Below are 20509 nucleotides of genomic sequence, written 5' to 3'. Positions count from 1 at the left end.
TTCCACCCCACCATCAACCTCAGCCTGGACCAATCTACACGGGAGGTCCACTTCCTAGACACCACCGTACAAATAAGCGATGGCCACATTAACACCACCCTATACCGAAAACCCACCGACCGCTACGCCTACCTTCATGCCTCCAGCTTCCACCCCGGTCACACCACACGATCCATCGTCTACAGCCAAGCACTGAGGTACAATCGCATCTGCTCCAACCCCTCAGACAGAGACCAACACCTACAAGATCTTCACCAAGCATTCTCAAAACTACGATACCCACACAAGGAAATAAAGAAACAAATAAACAGAGCCAGATGTGTATCCAGAAGCCTCCTGCTACAAGACAGGCCCAGAAGAGAAACCAACAGAACTCCACTGGCCATCACCTACAGTCCTCATCTTAAACCTCTCCAACGCATCATCAGTGATCTACAACCCATCCTGGACAATGATCCCTCACTTTCACAGACCTTGGGAGGCAGGCAAGTCCTCGCCCACAGACAACCTGCCAACCTTAAGCATATTCTCACCAGCAACCACGCACCGCACCATAACAACTCTAACTCAGGAACCAACCCATGCAACAAACCTCGATGCCAACTCTGCCCACATATCTACACCAGCAACACCATCACAGGACCTAACCAGATCAGCTACAACATCACCGGCTCATTCACCTGCACGTCCACCAATGTTATATATGCCATCATATGCCAGCAATGCCCCTCTGCTATGTACATTGGCCAAACTGGACAGTCACTACGCAAGAGGATAAATGGACACAAGTCAGATATCAGGAATGGCAATATTCAAAAACCTGTAGGAGAACACTTCAACCTCCCTGGCCACATAATAGCAGATGTAAAGGTGGCCATCTTACAGCAAAAAAACTTCAGGACCAGACTCCAAAGAGAAACTGCTGAGCTCCAGTTCATTTACAAATTTGACACCATCAGATCAGGATTAAACAAAGACTGTGAATGGCTATCCAACTACAGAAGCAGTTTCTCCTCCCTTGGTGTTCACACCTCAACTGCTAGCAGAGCACCTCACCCTCCCTGATTGAACTAACCTCGTTATCTCCACACTGTTTTATACCTGCCTCTGGAGATTTCCATTACTTGCATCTGAAGAAGTGAGGTCCTTACCCACGAAAGCTTATGCTCCCAATACTTCTGTTAGTCTTAAAGGTGCCACAGGACCCTCTGTTGCTTTTTACAGATTCAGACTAACACGGCTACCCCTCTGATAATCTGACTATTGTTTTTCGGTATGGAGATTGCAACAGGTGAATAAACACTGCTTACTAAGGATTGAAGTGAGCAAGTCTTGCACTAAGGGCCTGTCTACGCGTGGAGTTACTCAGGAATAGCCATTCCTGAATAACTCCATGTAGACCAACCTTTATACACACAGATTATCACTGTATTGCTTTAAAGACATAAAACCTTTGTTGCCTGAGTAATGCTGTTTTGTTTACCATAAGATTTCCTTTCCCACTCCCTTCTTCCTCTAACACTGTTTGGCAAGTTTACTTTAATATGTCATCCATTAATGTATTCCATCTGTTGCTAGATTTATGCTATATGATCGGGCAAGCCGTGATAGAAAATGTAGCGGTTTATTAGACCTATAACTAGGTTGTCTTCATTCACTATTATCCCAGTGATACAAATAAAATGAGATGTGGGTGAAAAGCCCCTTTACAAAAGTGACCCCTTTTAATAACAAAAGGGGAAGGGGGAGAAAAAAGCTCCGGGTAAGGGGAAAAATTGTAGATACATTTTTAGGAAAAGAAATTATACAGAAGATACTCTTTTTTTATGTGCTGCCTGACTGAAATAGTTCTGTAACCCTGAGATAATTGCTACCTCACTGCCAATTGCTCGTTGGAAGGTGTGTCACGTGTAATTTTTTTCCCCACTATTAGGAGGATATGGTCAGAGTTAAGTAAGAGGACCAAAAACAGTTTGACATAGATTGACTGACAGAGCATTTAGTGTTTAATTTCATGTTCAGCCAATTGACGTTAACAGCAAGAAGGGTGATTTAGAAGAGCTAATTGCAATGCCTGCTATGAGGTGCAGTAAATTGAAACACATGCCACATCTGTATTGTATCAGTATGTATACTGGTTTCTCTAGGAATATATCTATCTTACACCCACCCCTATTACCAGATTTTTAGAAAATAAAAACAGATGGAAAACATTTTGGGAGGGAGATTGAGGTTCTTAGCCTACTAATCTTGACCAAGTCCCTTTTAAAATATGAAGCTTTTTCATGTATTTTAAGCTCTTGATAGGTATATTTAAGTTTTTTATATATAATTATACCTTGATTGAGAAATTAAGTGCAACTTACCTTTTCTTTATAGAATACTGTAAAGTAAATGTTTCCTGAGTTGAACTCAGAATTCAGTTAAGCAGGGCTAGAGAAAGTTTTGGTAGTACATATACATACAAAAGGGAATGTTGGTCTCAAAATCTATTTAGAACTTTGCACCTGCCCAGAGCACTATAGCTACTAGTATATTAGCTCTGCATTGTGGAAATCTGTTTAAATTCTCTAGGAAGTCTTCCTTTACCATGTGTTGCAGATAACACAGCGAAAACTTCTTAAGAGAATCTACCACAGAATGATTTCTTTAAATGAAGGATGAGGAAACTTGAGTGGACTCATGTCCCCAATTTGGAACTGAAATGCTTGTAACTGTATCTGGGTTAGGCAACATAGCTGCAGAACAAATATTAATTACATGAACAGTTCTAGTTTTGTTTAGTTCAATGGGACTAATGCACATGTGTAACTTTACTAATATGAGAATTTTGTAGGATCAAGCCTTCTGTGGTAGTTCTGGTTAGTAATTGTTTGCATATACAGGGAAATACAGTTCAGTTGGCTAGACTTTCTTTCAAGACAATGGTATAAAATAAATTTTAGCGCTAACTGGTCCCTACCAATAACTGAACACAACTTTTATTTTTTTATATATATATTTTTTAATTCAGATCTTATTTACAACGGGTATCTTCCCTCCGAACAGGAATTCTTCAACACTGGGTAGGGGTGAAAGTGAGCTGGTAGGGGCCAGTACTCCGTACCGGTAAGAACCCGCACCGGCCCATGACCTGCTGGTAAGGACCCTACTGGCAGGGCTGCCGACAGAGGAGGCAAAAGGGGCAGGGACATTTGCCACGGCAGCACTTTAATGTTCCTGTGCACCCCCTCCGGTCAGTGGGGGGGCACAGCAACGTTAAAGTGCTGCCACAGCAAAGGGCCCTGCAGCGCTTTAATGTCCCTGCCCCATTGGTCCTCCTCCCCTGCAGCCTCCGATGGGCAAAGGGAGCAGTTGCCCTGGGGCGGTGATTTAAAAGGGCCCGGGGCTCCGGATGCTTTAAGTCAACATGGGAACCCTGGGCGGCCCTCCGCCGCCTCTCCCCCTTCTCCCCCCCGCAGGGGCCGCAGCGCTTCCTGGAGTGGCTGGGGACAGGGCAGGCATGCAGGGAGCCTGCCCTGGCCCCTGTGTGCACTGCTGCCAACCCGGAGCTGCTTTAGGTAAGTGGTGCCGGGCCGGAGCCCGAACCTCTCCTGCCCCCCAACCCTGAAAGCTCCAATTTGTCACCTAAAAAAGAATGGCTCAAATTTGGGAATCTGTCCTCGCATCCTCTTCAGTGAAAACTGATGGGGCGGGGAAAGATTCATTTAGCTTCTCCACAACAGTCTTATCTTCCCTGAATGCTCTTTTACTACCTTGATCATCCATTGGCCCCACTGATGGTTTTGCAGGCTTTCTGCTTCTGATGCTCTTCAAATATTTTCTGCTGCTAGTTTTTGCTACTTGCTCTTCAAATTCTCTTTTGGCCTCCCCAATTACACTTGACTTTTCAGAGTTTATGTTCCTTTCTGTTTTCCTCAGTGGAATTTGACTTCCAATTTTTAAAGAATGCCATTTTGCCTCTAATTGTCTTTTTTACACTGGTTAGCCATAGCCTCTATTATGATGTTTTTAAATAGTTTCCATACAGCTTGCAGACATTTCACTTGTGCCCATTCCTCTCCATTTAACTAGATTCCCCCTTTTTTTTTTTTTAAATATAGTTCCCCCTTTTTGAGGTTAAATGCTACTGTAGTGGGTTTCTTTGCTATTCCCCTCCTACAAGGATCTTAAATTTAATTACATTATGGTCACTATTATCAAGCTGTTCAGCTATATTCACCTCCTGAACCAGATCCTGTAGTCTACTTAAGACTAAACTGACAATTGCCACTCTCCTTGTGGGTTCCAGGACTAGCTGCTTCAAGAAGCGGCCATTCATGGTATCTAGAACTTTTATCTCTGCATCCCATCCTGAGGTGACATGTCCTTGTAAATATGGAGATAGTTGAAAAATTACCATTATTATTGGCTTTTCTGTTTTTGTAGCCTCTGTAGTCAGCCTGAGCAATTCACAATCACTGTCACCATCTGGGAATTAAAAGGTGCCTCACTTGTCGAAGTAATTCCTGCTAGTGATGAGCACTCCCACTGCATTTGTTGCTTGGGAGACTGATGCCCAGCAAGTGTAAAATCTGCTCTTCTTCTTTTTAGGGGAAGATCCCATTAAAAACAGAGAAATTAAGCATAGACTATTAATGATGGAGCAAGCCTTAAAATAGGTTTTGGATACAGAGAACTTGTTGTACAGGGACTCTCCACGTTTGTCAGTGGCCCGTCATCGAGAGCTTGCAAGGAAGGGAAAGACCGCACCAGAAGTCCAGTCTCAAACACTTTCCTTGAGTGAGATACTGATAACTGCTAGTACCAAGAGCTTCCCACTCCAAGTATAAGGAAGGGGATAAGAGGAGCAAAACAGAGTTCCTCATCAAAGGAGATCCATTCACCAGATACCTCAGGCCCCTAGAGGAGTGCTGGTGAGGCTCCCGAGTACGACAAGTACCAAGAAGCATGCGAAGACTTAACTTAAGTCCCATATTTCAGCGGTAAAGGCTTGGTACTGAAGACTACTGTTAGCAAGAGACTGGGTTCAATGGAATCCTCAACCCCATCTGTGCCTCACACAACAGCCTTTGCACAACATTGGTGCTGGTACCAAGTTCTGTTATGCTTCCAGTACCACAGGATCGCTACTCCTTGCAGTCTCTGGACACCTCTCAGTATCTAGGTTGACTGGTCACTGATGCTTATGTTTCTGGGAGATCTTCTTCTCCATCTTCAACTATCCATGTGGAGGAGTTGTCACCTCTGATACAATATAATAATTATAATAATAATAATTTATGGAGATATCCCATCTCCTAGAACTGGAAGGGACCTTGAAAGGTCATCGAGTCCAGCCCCCTGCCTTCACTAGCAGGACCAAGTACTGATTTTGCCCCAGATCTCCAAGTGGCCCCCTCAAGGATTGAACTCACAACCCTGGGTTTAGCAGGCCAATGCTCAAACCACTGAGCTATCCCTCCCCCCATGTGGAGGAGCATTCTAATTCAGACTCTGAACTTCTGTTCATGTATCTCCAATTTATTCCAGGAGTAGTTATTCCCTGTTGCAGATGCAACCAAGGTAGGATAGTAGACCCCTGCCTTCCAACATTTGGGATGACCAGCTTTGGATTTGTTCCCCCCCAAGCCTTAAGGTCTCCCTCATTGTCCTTACCTAGGATCTGTGGGCAATGTGCTGCCAGCAGTTTTGAGGGACCTCAATTCAGTCCCACAGGGAACACAGAATACCTCTTCCCCAGTGCTGTCTGTCTATCCTCCTCCCCGTACTGAGTCAGAGGAGACCTTTTGAAAAGCAAGAGGCAAGGGCAGACAAGTAGGCTTACACCCTACCTCACAAACATTTCATTGTCATCACTGGATGATGCAGTCATGCTACTGCTGCCATCGTTAGCTAATAACTTTACACAATTTCAGAACCTGATGAAGTGGGTCACTGATATCCTGCAGATTCCCCTTGAAGTCAAGGATTCCCATCACAAACTCTTGGACATATTTCATGTCTCTTCCTCAGTACAGGGCACTGCCAATTAATGAAGCCATCCTGGAGCCAGCCAAGTCTATTTGGCAAATTCCAGCAGAGGTCCCCCCACATGCAAGAGGGTTGATTTAAAAACATAAACAAACAAAAAACCACTACCAGGGATCACAGCTAGGGATTTTGTGTTTTTATTTTCTCATCTAGCACCAAACTCTCTGGTTGTGGATACAGTCAATGAAAGGGACAGGTAAAATACCCCAAAAGCCACCTCTTGTAATGAGGATCAGACACACATGGACCTGTTTTGGTCCTAAGAGCTATTCATCAGCAACACTTCAGTTCAAGGTGGCTATCCACCAGGCACTGATGTCAAAATACAATTACCTGAACTACGAGAAGTTTAATGCTTCTATTGACCATTTACCACCAGAACATCATCAAGAATAGGTAAGCACCATAATAAAGAAAGGCCAGCTGTTGGCAAAACCTTCACTGCAGGCTTCACTTGATGCAGTGGATACTGTAGCCAGGTCTGTTTCCACCACAGTAGTGATGATGTGAGCTTCCTGGCTTCAGTTGTCCAGGTTTCCACAAGAGGTACAATTGACTGTGGAAGATTTACCTTTCGATGGCCAGAAGCTTTTTCACAGATTCACCGTATGACTTGTGTCATGCCCTAAAGGACTCTAGGGCAACACTTAGGCCTTTAGGGAGATACATGCCTGCAAATAAAAGGAAGATTTGCAGGTCTCATTTGGCACACAGATCCTGCCCTGCTCAATTTCAGGCCACCAGAGCCACTGGCTAAGAGAGAGTTGAGATTTTCCTAAGGAATCTGCAATCTTGACTGCTTCATCCCATCCTTCAACATCATCCAAATGCCAGTTCTGATGGTTTGGTTGAGATTCCAGACCACCCAATGACCAGGTTTTATCAGGTTCACAACATACCCCGCTCTTTGCATTTTGGACATCTCTCTCTCTCTCATCTATATCTATATCTATCAAGCATGGCAGGCTATAACATCAGACAAATGAGTATTGGATGCGATTACTTTGCATTATACTATCCAATTTAACATTATCATGCCCTTCCAACCTCCTTCCCTGTTCTTCTTCAGGGACCCCTCTCATGAGCAATTGCTGACACAAGAGATCTCAGCACTCTTAAGTCTAGAAGCCATAGAGCCAGTCCCACTTCAACACAGGTGAAAAGGGTTCTATTCAAGATATTTTCTGAGAACAATGAAAAAATGTGGGTTGGAGGCTGATACCAGATCTCAGACAATTGAACAAGCATGTCAGATTCCTGAAATACACTATGTCCCTAGCAGCTATAATTTCCTCCTTGGAATTAGGGAACCGGTTTGTGACCCTTGACCTCAAAGATGCCTACCTCCACATAGTGATTCCCTCTCACAATCACTATCATAACAGGTATTGGGTTCCTACCCTTCAGCCTGTCTTCTGCCTGAAAAGTGTTCTAAAAATCATGGAGGTCAGAGCTGCCTACCTCCTTCATCTAGGAATAACTATCTTTGACTGGCCCCTTCAAGGATCAGTCATGTCAGGAGGTATGGTCAGTTGTTCATACAACAGCTTCACTATTCCGATGTCTAGGCCTGCAGATAAATCTCGAGAAATTGATCTTTATCCCTACACAATGAATTATTTATAGGAGCACTTTTGGATTTGATAATGGGCAGAACTTGTCTTTCTCTTGACAGGTTCCTTGCTTTAAAGAACCTTATACAAAGAGTGCAGTTCAGCCCTCAAGTTCCAGCAAGGACATGTCTGCAACTGCTGGGACACATGGCAGCTTGTGTTTTTGTGACCCAAAACACCAGATTTTATCTTCAGCGTCTCCCTGGATGGCTTTGGATTGTTTATATACCCAGCAAACAGTCTTAGAAAGCAGGTATCTGTGCTCAGTTGGGTCCTACAGTCACTTATCTTGTGGATGAATCCATCCAAATATTGTGCTGGAATTCTGTTAAACCAGAATCCCCCTATAGTGACATTAACATCAGATTAGGGCTGTCAATCACTGTTAACTCAAGTGATTAAACACAACATAAGTTAACTAGCTTAAAATTAGTCTTGATTAATTGGTGCTTTAGTCACACTGTTACATTTAAATTGCTATTCTATTATTGTTTATTATCAATATTTTTGAAAATATATAATAAACATCCAAAATATTTATTTCAGTTACAACACAGAATACAAAGTGTACATACAAATGTTTAGATATCTGGCACATAAATACCTTGCAATGCCAGTTACAACAGTGCTATGTGAATGCCTGTTTTCACTTTCAGGTGACATTGTAAATAAGAAGCGGGCAGCATTATCTCCCACAAATGTAAACAAACCTGTTTGTCTAGTGATTGGCTGAAGAAGAAGTAGAACTTAGTGAATTGTAGGTTCTAAAGTTTTTCATTGTTTTGTTTTTGAGTGCAGCTATGTTAAAAAAAAAATCTACATTTATAAATTGCACTTTCATGATAGATAAGTACTGTAGTGCAGTCTCTGAGGTGAATAGAAAAATACTATTTCTTTTGTTTATCTTTGCGCAAATATTTAATATATTAAGTGAGCACTGTATGCTTTGTATTCTTGTATTGTAATTTAAACCAATATATTTGAAAATGCAGAAAAACATCCAAAATATTTAAATACCATTCTATTCTTGTTTAACAGTGCAATTAAAATTGTGATTAATCCCAATTAATTTCTTAAATTGTTTGAGAGCCTTACATCAGACCCTTCCCTCTTAGGATGGGGAACACATTTGTGTCCGCTCACAATCCCAGCAAATGCTCACAACAGGAGAGTGCTTGCACATCAGTCTGTTGGAATTAGGGATGGTCAGAAATGCTTACCTCCACTTTCTTGCCCTACTGAAAAACAAATCCATCAAGATCATGACAGACAACACAGCATGTGTGTACTATATCAGTCATCAGGGCAAAGCACGTTTCCCCTTCTCTCTGCTACTCATTCCATCAATGGGAGCTGCGGGGACAGCGCCCAGAGCCACTTGGCCATGCCTCCACCTAGGAGCTGGAGGGACATGCTGGCTGCTTCCCAGGAGCCGCCTGAGGTAAGCGCCGCCCAGAGCCCGCATCCCTCATCCCCTTCCGTGCCCCAACCTCCTGCTCCAGCCCTGAGCCCCCCCACACACACGCCGACCCCTTTGGCCTTTGTCCAGAACCCCCCCACACACACTCTGAACACCTCATCTCCAGCCCCACCCCAGAGCCTGCAACCCTAGCCGGAGCCTGCACCCCCTACCCCAGACCAATGAAAATGAGCGAGTGAGGGTGGGTTCAGTGAAACGCTTTATTCCCTAAAGTTTCTGACTAACTCTGGTGATCACATGACTTGAGGATCTACAGCTTTAAGAGCACCAAATATTGTGAGATTTGCCATAAAATTGTTAGAGTTGGGGACATTGTTGCTCTTTAGCAAACATTTCTCACTTTGACCTTCCCTGCTTTCTGTCCTCTGAAAGTAGACTTAAAATACGGATTTTTAAATGTTGCTTGCATTGAGAAGATGTGAAATTTAATTGTCTGAACATGTAGCATATGGCAGAAGGTTTGGTTATGTGTTTTTTTTTTTTAACCAAAAATATAAATTTTATAAAGTAAAGACTTAAGCCATTACACGCAAACAGTGCTGCACCATATATTTTTTCTTGTATTGGTCTATATGTGTCTGATTATATATAGGAATACTCTGCTTGGGGATATCCATTTTAAAGGGTGTGTGTGTGTGTGTGTTTGCGGGGGGGTTAATCCAAACAGGCAGAGTTCCAATGTGTTTGCCTGTCATAGTTGTACTCATACCTATGTATGCTGGTAGAGTCCTGAAGTATATTGTTTCATAGTTATGGATCAGTTGCTCTAAACTTTTCTATTGTCCTATATTATAAAAACATTTTTACTTCAATTATAAAACTCAATTTATCATAATTTGTCTCATTTGGCAGCCTTTGCTCTTAAGAGTTGCAGGATAAGGATAGCCAGTTTTTTGACTTGGACTAATGGTATGTCTACACTACGGGATTAATCCGAATTTACAGAATTCGAATTTTGGAAACAGATTGTATAAAGTTGAATGTATGCGGCCACACTAAGCACATTAATTCGGCGGTGTGTGTCCATGTACCGGGGCTATCGTCGATTTCCGGAGTGTTGCACTGTGTGTAGTTATCCCATAGCTATCCCATAGTTCCCGCAGTCTCCCCCGCCCATTGGAATTTTGGGTTGAGATCCCAGTGCCTGATGGGGCAAAAAACATTGTCGCAGGTGGTTCTGGGTACAGCCTCACTCCTCCCTTCATGAAAGCCACGGCAGACAACCGTTTCACGCCTTTTTTCCTGGGTGAACACAGCAGACGCCATACCACGGCAACCATGGAGCCCGCTCCGCTCAAGACAGCAGTTATGAACATTGTAAACACCTCGTGCATTATAGTGCAGTTTATGCTGAACCAAGACCAGAAAAATGAGGCAAGGAGGAGGCGGCGGCGACGGCAGTGCGGTGGTGAGAGTGATATGGACATGGACATGGACACAGACACAGAATTCTCTCAAACCGCGGGTCCCGGCGCTTTGGAGATCATATTGTTGATGGTTCTATCCGTAGAATGCCGATTCTGGGCCCGGGAAACAAGCACAGACTGGTGGGACCGCATAGTGTTGCAGGTGTGGGACGATTCCCAGTGGCTGCGAAACTTTCGCATGCGTAAGGGCACTTTTATGGAACTTTGTGACTTGCTTTCCCCTGCTCTGAAGCGCCAGAATACCAGGATGAGAGCATAGTTGAGAAGCGAGTGGCGATAGCCCTGTGGAAGCTTGCAATGCCAGACAGCTACCGGTCAGTCGGGAATCAATTTGGAGTGGGCAAATCTACTGTGGGGGCTGCTGTCATGCAAGTAGCAAAAGCAATCATTGAGCTGCTGTTACAAAAGGTAGTAACTCTGGGAAATGTGCAGGTCATAGTGGATGGCTTTGCTGCAATGGGATTCCCTAACTGTGGTGGAGCGATAGATGGAACCCATATCCCTATCTTGGCACCAGAACACCAGGGTACCCAGTACATAAACCGCAAGGGTTATTTTTCAATGGTGCTGCAAGCACTGGTGGATCATAGGGGACGTTTCACCAACATCAACTTGGACTGGCCGGGAAGGGTTCATGACGCTCGCGTCTTCAGGAACACTACTCTGTTTAAACGGCTGCAGCAAGGGACTTACTTCCCGGACCAGAAAATAACGGTTGGGGATGTTGAAATGCCTATAGTTATCCTTAGGGAACCCAGCCTACCCCTTAATGCCATGGCTCATGAAGCCATACACAGGCAGCGTGGAGAGGAGTCAGGAGCTGTTAAACTACAGGCTGAGCAAGTGCAGAATGGTGGTGGAATGTGCATTTGGCGGTTTAAAAGGTTTCTGGCGCACTTTACTGAGTCGCTCAGACCTCAGCCAAACCAATATCCCCATTGTTATTGCTGCTTGCTGTGTGCTCCACAATCTCTGTGAGAGTAAGGGGGAGACGTTTATGGCGGGGTGGGAGGCTGAGGCAAATCACCTGGCTGCTGATTACGTGCAGCCAGACACCAATGCAATTAGAAGAGCACAACAGGAAGCGCGGCGCATCAGAGAAGCTTTGAAAACCAGTTTCATCACTGGCCAGGCTACCGTGTGAAAGTTCTGTTTGTTTCTTGATGAAAACCCGCCCCCTTTATTGACTCATTCTCCGTAGGCAACCCACCCTCCCCCTTTGATCACAGCTTGCTTTCAAAGGAAATAAAGTCACTATTGTTTAAAAATCATGTATTCTTTATTAATTGATTATAAAAAGAGGGAGAGAACTGACAAGGTAGCCTGGGTGGGGTTTGGGAGGAGGATCGGAGGGAGGGAAAAGGCCACTAAAAAAAGGTTAAAATAATGACAGCCTTTTACTTGGGCTGTCCACTGGAGTGGAGTGGGAGGGTGCATGGAGCCTCCCCCCCCGCGTTCTTACACGTCTGGGTGAGGAGGCTATGGAACATGGGGAGGGGGGTTATACAGGGGCTGTAGCGCCAGTCTGTGATCCTGCTGCCGTTCCTGAAGCTCCACCTGACGCTGGAGCATGTCTGTTTGCTCACGCTGCAGCCCCAGCGTTGCATCCTGCCTCCTCTGATCTTCCTGCTGCCACCTCTCATCTCGAGCATCCCTCATGTCCTCACATTGGTCCCTCCTGTCCTCATGTTCACTGGCATCTTTCCTATACTTTGAAACCGTGTCCTTCCACTCATTCAGATGTGCTCTTTCATTGCGGGTGGATTCCATGATTTCCGTGAACATCTCGTCTCGTGTCCTCTTTTTCCGATGCCTTATCTGAGATAGCCTTTGGGACGGAGGAGGGAGGCTTGAAAAATTTGCAGCTGTTGGAGGGAGGGAAAAAAGGAAACATTTTACAGAACAATGCTTATACTAGATATAAAAATCTAGATGAGAGTGCAACAAATGTATCTTTAGTGACATGTTGCAACCAAGGCTTTTGTATGCCTTGAGGAGGTTTTCCACCAACAACCTGTAATTGTCTGCCTTGTTGTTTCCGAGAAAATGTATTGCCACTAACTGGAAGGCTTTCCATGCCGTCTTTTCCTTGCCACGCAGTGCATGGTCAAATGCATCGTCTCGAAGAAGTTCACAAATCTGAGGACCAAGAAAGACACCTTCCTTTATCTTAGCTTCACTTAACCTTGGAAATTTTCCACGGAGGTACTTGAAAGCTGCTTGTGTTTTGTCAATGGCCTTGACAAAGTTCTTCATCAGACCCAGCTTGATGTTTAAGGGTGGTAACAAAATCTTCCTTGATTCAACAAATGGTGGATGCTGAACACTTTTCCTCCCAGGCTCCAATGACTGTCGGAGTGGCCAATCTTTCTTGATGTAGTGGGAATCTCTTGCACGACTATCCCATTCGCAGAGAAAACAGCAGTACTTTGTGTATCCAGTCTGCAGACCAAGCAAGAGAGCAACAACCTTCAAATCGCCACAAAGCTGCCACTGATGTTGGTCATAGTTTATGCACCTCAAAAGTTGTTTCATGTTGTCATAGGTTTCCTTCAGATGGACTGCATGACCAACTGGAATTGATGGCAAAACCTCTTGGCTATGAGCTCTGTAGCCGGGTGTGTCTCGTGTAGAGAGGTTTGAGAACACTTAAGCGGTACCTTACAAGTTTGAGAGAGACTTTGTGGGACTATCTCAGGCTTCTGGAGGATGAAGACTCTTGTATTTAAAGACAATAGAAAGTTGGCCCATACAGTGTTGGAAGTCTTGGATAGTAACAACTACAAAAAAATTGCGCCGACTCAGCCGTTAAGAGCACAGGGCTGCTACAGAGTTATAAAAGCATCACCGTTATGCTTGTTTCACACTTGTTCAATTCCCTGCACTCTGGTTTGTGGGTGTCTGACTACTATAATTATAGTACCGAATATTTTTCAATAATAAACAATACAGGATGTTCAAAGAATCCCTGTACTCTGGTGAATGGTTACCAGTGACCAGAGTGTAGGGATTTGAATAATGTGCAAATTTCTCTGCTTCAATAGGCTACTTGCTCAGAATTCTGAAACTAGTTGCCATCAACTTATGCCACCTGACCATCTCCCCTCCTATCAGATGAAGTAGGGAAACTCAAAAATGTACCCGAAAGAGAAGAAAACAATGCCCCCTGAAAGCAAAGAAAATTGTCTGTAAAATTTGTGTAAAAAAAAAAAAAAAAAAAAAAAAGAGGAAAATAATTTAAAACTTGATTTCATTGGGAGTAGGATTGGACCTGAAGGAGGAGAGCAAATCACATGAAGGTGGATGGATGCTTCACCTTGCACCAGCAGGTCTAGTGTCCCTGCAATCACTGTCAGACTTGGGGATTCTCAAGAGACTTTTTGTAACTAACTTACTACTCATCACCATATCATGCTCTTGTGGGAGCCCCACAAACCTACCGAAACGTACCATTGCTCCAGCAGAACTCCTAGGCCCAGCCAACTATATCCGAGCTACAGCCCTAAAAGAGTGCCGAAGCTGGACTTCTGCCTGCACACATTAGCAGATCCATCACTAGAGAGATTCCTGGATACCCAAGAGTGATTGGAAGATCCAGCTGTGTTGGATAAATACAGGGACAGCCACGGAAATTGAAATTCTTCACATGGGGAAAAAACCCTCTTCATTCTCAGGGTTGTTAAAGTTCTTATGAAGTCTGTTTGCATTTTCAGTAACACTTTCAGCTCTAAGACCATCCAAGTCCTCCTCTTCACAATCACAAGTAATACAAAGCTAACTGAGTGGGGAAGCAGACAGACACTGTTCCTTCTGTTGATGGCACCATAGGATTTAAATCCAAGATCCCCCCAGACACCCATCTACCCACTACCTCATGTACTGATACGAGGAACGTAGTCAGGCAGCCGGGGGGAGAGCAGAGTAGACCGTTTAACCACCCCTTTAAAACACAATCAATCAATCATTCACATAGGACATGTCTGATGTTGCAGCACAATACAAAGCCAAAGATTCAGACATTTACATCAGCTTCACAGTATCTGTTATGGCACAGATGAGGTACACTTATTTGCTCATCTGCATTTTAGGCTTAGCCACCCTGAAGAATAAAATAAAAGTGCAGTAATAATTAAGCAAGAACAGGTAAAACATCTTAGCACTCCCCAGGACACACAAACATTCCAATTAAAAAGTATTGTTAACATGATGTCAGACAGACATCGTATCTGTAGATGAGGTAGTGGGTAGATGGATGTCTGGGGGGATCTTGGTGGATCTGCTAATGTGTGCAGGCAGAAGTCCAGCTTCGGCACTCTTTTAGGGCTGTAGCTCGGATATAGCTGGCTGGGCCTAGGAGTTCTGCTGGAGCAATGGTACGTTTCGGTAGGTTTGTGGGGCTCCCACAAGAGCATGATATGGTGATGGGTAGTAAGTTAGTTACAAAAAGTCTCTTCTTGTTTCTGAGCAAAAGTAGGAATTTCCTAATATCTGACAAGCTAATCATTCAATGGACCCAGGATTTTTAAATGCAGGCTAGCAGCTAGTTTTCTCACCATTATGAAATTGCACTTCATTATTCCAAAAGAGAGATGTGTTCATCCTATGCTGCAGGACAATAGGTTATTCCAGGCCTGGAATGTGCAGCTGAGTGGTGACATATGCTGATGGAATATGACGATGGATACGTAGTTGTGTAAAATCAATTCCAGATGTTCAAATTGCTAGGCAAAGGCGTGAAGGCTGCAGTGTTATTTCTCAACTCTGAAATAAAATGAAGTGTGCAAAAGATACTGTAGTAAGCACAGAACTTGTATTGCTTTCTTTGTGCATAGCAATGTGACACTGAAGCCAAATGTCTAAAAGGGAACAATACAGCTTTTTAATGTATGGCCCTGGATTAGCCTTAAGGACACTAGCAATGAAGAATATACATTTTAACTGGAGTAGATGCATTGTAGGTACCTGAATGAATTGATGACCCTGAGAGGATTTAAGCGTGGGCAAAGTTGACAAATGCCAACTGAGCCCTCTTTGTTTGTGTCCTTCCAGCTCCTAACCAGAGGAATTCTTAAAGTATCTACTATCAAGTTTCTTAGTTCATTTGTTCATTGATCTTTATACCCAAACTCACCTTTTGATGACATAACTAGAAACTCCAATATGTACAATATTGTATTTCACTGAGTAGTATGAACCTTTGAGAGTATTAATCCTGGGAGTTGCCCTACATCTTTCATGTAATTTTTGGGATTATATAAATGCTTGATTTACTAAAATTAATTTTAAAACACTCTTGTTTCTGTAATCTTGGCTCATGTGAAAGTTGTCAACCTGTTCACTTTTTTTTTCTTTTTCAGGAAGTACAGAGGCCACCATGATAGAAGACAAAGGTCCAAGAGTGGCCGACTACTTTGTAGTGGCAGGACTCACTGATACTTCGACCTCTCTGGACCAAGAAGTAAACCGCTTTGAAACAAAGTCAGCTGGTCCAAAGGCTCCAATTACAGACCTAGCTGTCATCATCAAGTCAGCTGGTGAAACGGTGCCTGAGGGTTACACCTGTGTTGAAGCCACCCCCACAGCGCTTCAAGCCAACTTGAACTATGGGAGTCTTAAAAGTCCAGAGCTTTTTCTTTGCTACAAGAGGGGCCGGGACAAACCACCACTTACGGACGTTGGGTGAGAGTCCTTTAATTATTGTGACATCATATGTGACATTTTGTAGAAAGAGAATAAAAATGTGATTGTTACTGAAGCAAGGATTTGCGAAAAAAGAGAGCATGTATTTTTATGTACACAATGATAATGCTGACTTTAACCTGGTCAGATCTGTCACTTAACTCTGAAGTAAGTGTGTGCATGTGCGTGAGAGAGATTTGTTCCCTTTTTGAAATGCAATGCAAGAGACAAGTGACATTCTTAGATAATATTTGTCAAAATGACCAAGTGGAATATTTCTAAATCAGTAATGATGTACGTAGAATTGGACTACATTGTGATGAGTTGAGACATAAAAGTGGATACATGAGATTCTATTTTGGGACATAAGAATTGTAGAGCGGTCCAGAGGGAAGGTTGTGGAAAGTGGTGAATGTATAGCTCACAACATAAGGAAACCAGAAACAGAAAACACTATACTATACGCTATACTGGAAGGTAGTGATTTTAGAAGACTTAATGAACATGTGGGAATAAGTGCACACAAATAATGAAAGTAACCACCTTTAATATCTTGGTGGAGTAGAATGATTGGTAGGGCTTGAACCAGAGTCCTTAGGATTATCTGGTATCTAAGTACTTATGTGGCCTCATCACTATACGGTCCTATGATCACCTATGAGGTTGTAGAGTGGTAGCCGTGTTCGTCTGTATCAGCAAAAAGAACGAGGAGTACTTGTGACACCTTAGAGACTAACAAATTTATTTGGGCATAAGCTTTCATGGGCTAAAACCCACTTCATCAGATGCATGCAGTGGAAAATACAATAGAAAGGTGTGTGTCTCTCTCACACACACACACACACACACACACACACACACACACACACACACACAACATGAAAAAATGGGTATTGCTATACCAACTCTAACGAGATTAATCAATTAAGGTGGGCTATTATCAGTAGGAGAAAACTTTTGTAGTGATAATCAGGATGGCCCATTTCAAACAGTTGATAAGAAGTTTTGAGTAACAGTAGGGGGAAAAATTAGCATGGGGAAATAGTTTTTACTTTGTGTAGTGAGACATCCGCTCCCAGTCTTTATTCAAGCCTAATTTAATGGTGTCCAATTTGCAAATTAATTCCAGTTCTGCAGTTTCTTGTTGGAGTCCGTTTTTGTTGGAGAATTGTGACTTTTAGGTCTGTAATTGAGTGACCAGAGAGGTTGAAGTGTTCTCCGACTGGCTTTTGAATGTTATAATTCTTGACGTCTGATTTGTGTCCATTTATTCTTTTCCGTAGAGACTGTCTGGTTTGGCCAATGTACATGGCAGAGGGGCATTGCTGGCACATGGCATATATCACATTGGTAGATGTGCAGGTGAATGAGCCCCTGATGGCATGGCTGATATGATTAGATCCTATGATGGTGTCCCTCGAATAGATATGTGGACAGAGTTGGCAATGGGCTTTGTTGCAAGGATAGGTTCCTGGGTTAGTGTTTTTGCTATGTGGTGTGTGATATATGCTATCATGTGCCAGCAGTGCTGCTCTGCCATGTGTATTTCCAAATGCACAAATAAGGAAAGGTAACCTGTCCTGCGTAGCCCAGAAAACATGCACTTGAGTGCTCTTTTCACAAATAATCCTCCAAAAGTATTGTTGACTTTCAGCTGCTTATAATTTTGGAGACTTTGTAACCGGTGTCTTGGACCCATCTCATACTGTCTACCTTTTTTAATAAGAGGTATCTGCAGAAATATCGACTGATTAAAAGTCTGTCTTCACCAAATTTTATCTCAAAGCAGATCAGAGTTAAACCACCCCTCAATGAGGGGACTATAGTTTAATTGGGAGCTTTCGTAATACCCGCAGTGTTCCATAATGCGTTACGGCTCATTTCACAGAATCCCCTTTACATGGGAAAATTAATAATTGCATGAGGCAAATAATGACTTAGGCCTTTTGATATCTAATAATGCTAGTATAAGTAGAAACTTAATGGCATTCCTAAATCTTCTGACCCACCACATTTTTTGCGCTAGCTTTGGCTTCTCCTGCTATTTAATACTTGTAAATTGCCTTCCTAACTCTTTTTAACAGAGATAGGAAGGGTTGTTGTGCTGCAGAGACTTGCTTAATACAAAGACCATTAGAGTCAGAGGTCCAGCTTGAAGCAGCAGGAGGAGGAATGAAACTAGAGTGAGCCCTGGGTCTACTGTACTAGAATATGGTATAAAACAGTGCAGTAGTCCATGTAATTATTTTAAATTGTTCCTAGTGTTTTTAGATCAATTATTTTTACAGATTTCCTTGATTGTGGGAAAGCAGCACTTTTTCCTCTAAGTGCTGTTGACTGATGCATTGTGACGTGTGTCTTAAATCTAGTAGATTTGATGACCAAATATATGCCTATGACATGAACTGAATTTGGTGAATAGACATTCTAAGTCACTTGAGAAGGAGACACTTATCCTGAAGAAATGGATGGCTACATTCCAAGTAAAAGTCCTGATCTAAATCCTGTTGAAGTCAACGGAAAGCCCTCCCGTTGATTTAGGTGGTGGAGCAAGTCCAAAGTATGAGATCACTGAAATAGGGAACAGTTCTTATCCTTCGAAAGGTCTATCTCCTAAATGTTGTACAAGAGTAAATTATATGCTCTGATTAGGGCTGCACCTCTGCTGATAAATCTGAAAGGGTTTGTTCTGTGGAAGCTGAACTCAATAGAAGCAAACTTATCACACACTGGTGAGAGAGGACTTTGCTCACATATTGAAGGGTGACCTAAACCTGAAGTGCTGTGGTTAACAGTTGCATGTCCCAAAGATCAAATTTTGATTCTGTGGTCTGGAATGTTACAAACACCTTTCTTCTAATAGTCTGCTTCTGGATTTCATTACTGTGTATGAAGCCAGGAACTGGTTTGGTTTTATGTTGCTAGCCTAGTGAATTTCCTTTTTATGAGCCTGATGAGGCAGTTTTGGAGGCTGATTAAACATTCTGTCTTAAAAATGTTTGAAATAATTAATTCTGGGATCTTTAAGCATCTCTCTGGTAGCACTTGGAAATGTATGAAATTTATCCTGGGGATTGAGGGATGCAATATCCCCTTTTATAAAAAGAAGTCTAGTTGGAAACATGCTTCAAGAATAAACTTATTTTAGTTAATAGTTTAATTTCACAGATAAAAAAATTTAAACACTTGTGAACTATAAATAGGCCTTAAATTGAAACCTCTCTGAAACTCAAGTAGAAGATATTTTATGCTAATATTAAAATTATGGGACTACCAATATTTTATTATGGTGGCGATGCTGTATATTTTGCTGGGAATAGTTTGATTTCTCCCCCCCCCCCACATTTATTTCATCTTGTCATAAAAAATGTCGTGAAGGGTGCATTTTAGAAATACTCTCTTGAACAGTCTGATACTTTTTCCCGTTATAAGACCTATTTTCAGTTTCTTATAACTTTGCTGGACTTAATTTGTTCAGTTAAAATTTTCCATGCCAGGTAAAAAGGAACACTTCACTTTTGACTTACTTGAAAAGTGAAGGTAATATGATACACGGCATGCTCTCTATATCCATTTTTATATTGCGTTCAGCACCATCTGCGCCCTTATGTACATAAAATTATTATTGTAGCAACCCAAAGAAATAATCTCATAGTAAGGGGCACTAAGTCAGTCCATTAGTGTCCATTTCAGTGGTGCAGGATCAAGATCAGGCCTTTTAATGGACTAAAATTTGCTTTTTGAAGTCCACTGTGCAACTGTTTTCTGTGGCTCAACTGACTGGTTTAGGCTGCTACATGCTGACATAGTATGAAAGGTATATCATGCTCTCGGTTGAATTGATCTTTTTGCTTGAATGTAATACTGTAGGTAATAGTTTTTTTTTTTTAATCGGACACAAATGCCTGGTATACTCTTAAGACTTATTAGTGGTATGTCATAGAAGTGATTGGCACAGGATATTTGGTGACAATTATAATTGCAGGTACTCTATCCACTTACCAGAAAAGAACATATGTGATTATAGATGCTAGGTGCCAGTGTTCTTGGCAACAAGAAAAAGAGAATCGTCAGCATAACTAAGTATGTTTAGTCAAGGGAAACAAGAGGCATGTTAAGATTTTAGTATATTGAAAATTGTGTGAAAGTGGTAAGTTATTACTGTATATGCTTGTTCATATGCCGAATATTTTTGGTAAAAAAGTGACGCATCAAAGAGCGGGGGTCAGCTTATAAACTGGTCTACACCAAAATTTGATGATTTTAAACTCTATGGA

The 20509-nt window shown here is 42.5% G+C and overlaps 1 protein-coding gene across 6 annotated transcripts in view; it reads left to right on the top strand.

Annotated features, from left to right (window-relative positions):
- Positions 1–20509, top strand: part of DENND4C (DENN domain containing 4C) — a 117308-nt gene that overhangs the window by 28012 nt on the left and 68787 nt on the right. For all 6 annotated transcript variants that reach the window (XM_034774577.1, XM_034774574.1, XM_034774573.1 and 3 more), the window contains exon 2: positions 15911–16232. In XM_034774577.1, the coding sequence (XP_034630468.1) occupies positions 15928–16232 (305 nt within the window). In that variant the 5' untranslated portion in view covers positions 15911–15927. The remainder of the gene's footprint in view (positions 1–15910; positions 16233–20509) is intronic.

The sequence above is a fragment of the Trachemys scripta genome, chromosome 6, assembly GCF_013100865.1.
Source record: "Trachemys scripta elegans isolate TJP31775 chromosome 6, CAS_Tse_1.0, whole genome shotgun sequence".
Lineage (NCBI taxonomy): Eukaryota > Metazoa > Chordata > Testudines > Emydidae > Trachemys > Trachemys scripta.
This window is presented reverse-complemented; position numbering and strand designations above follow the sequence as displayed.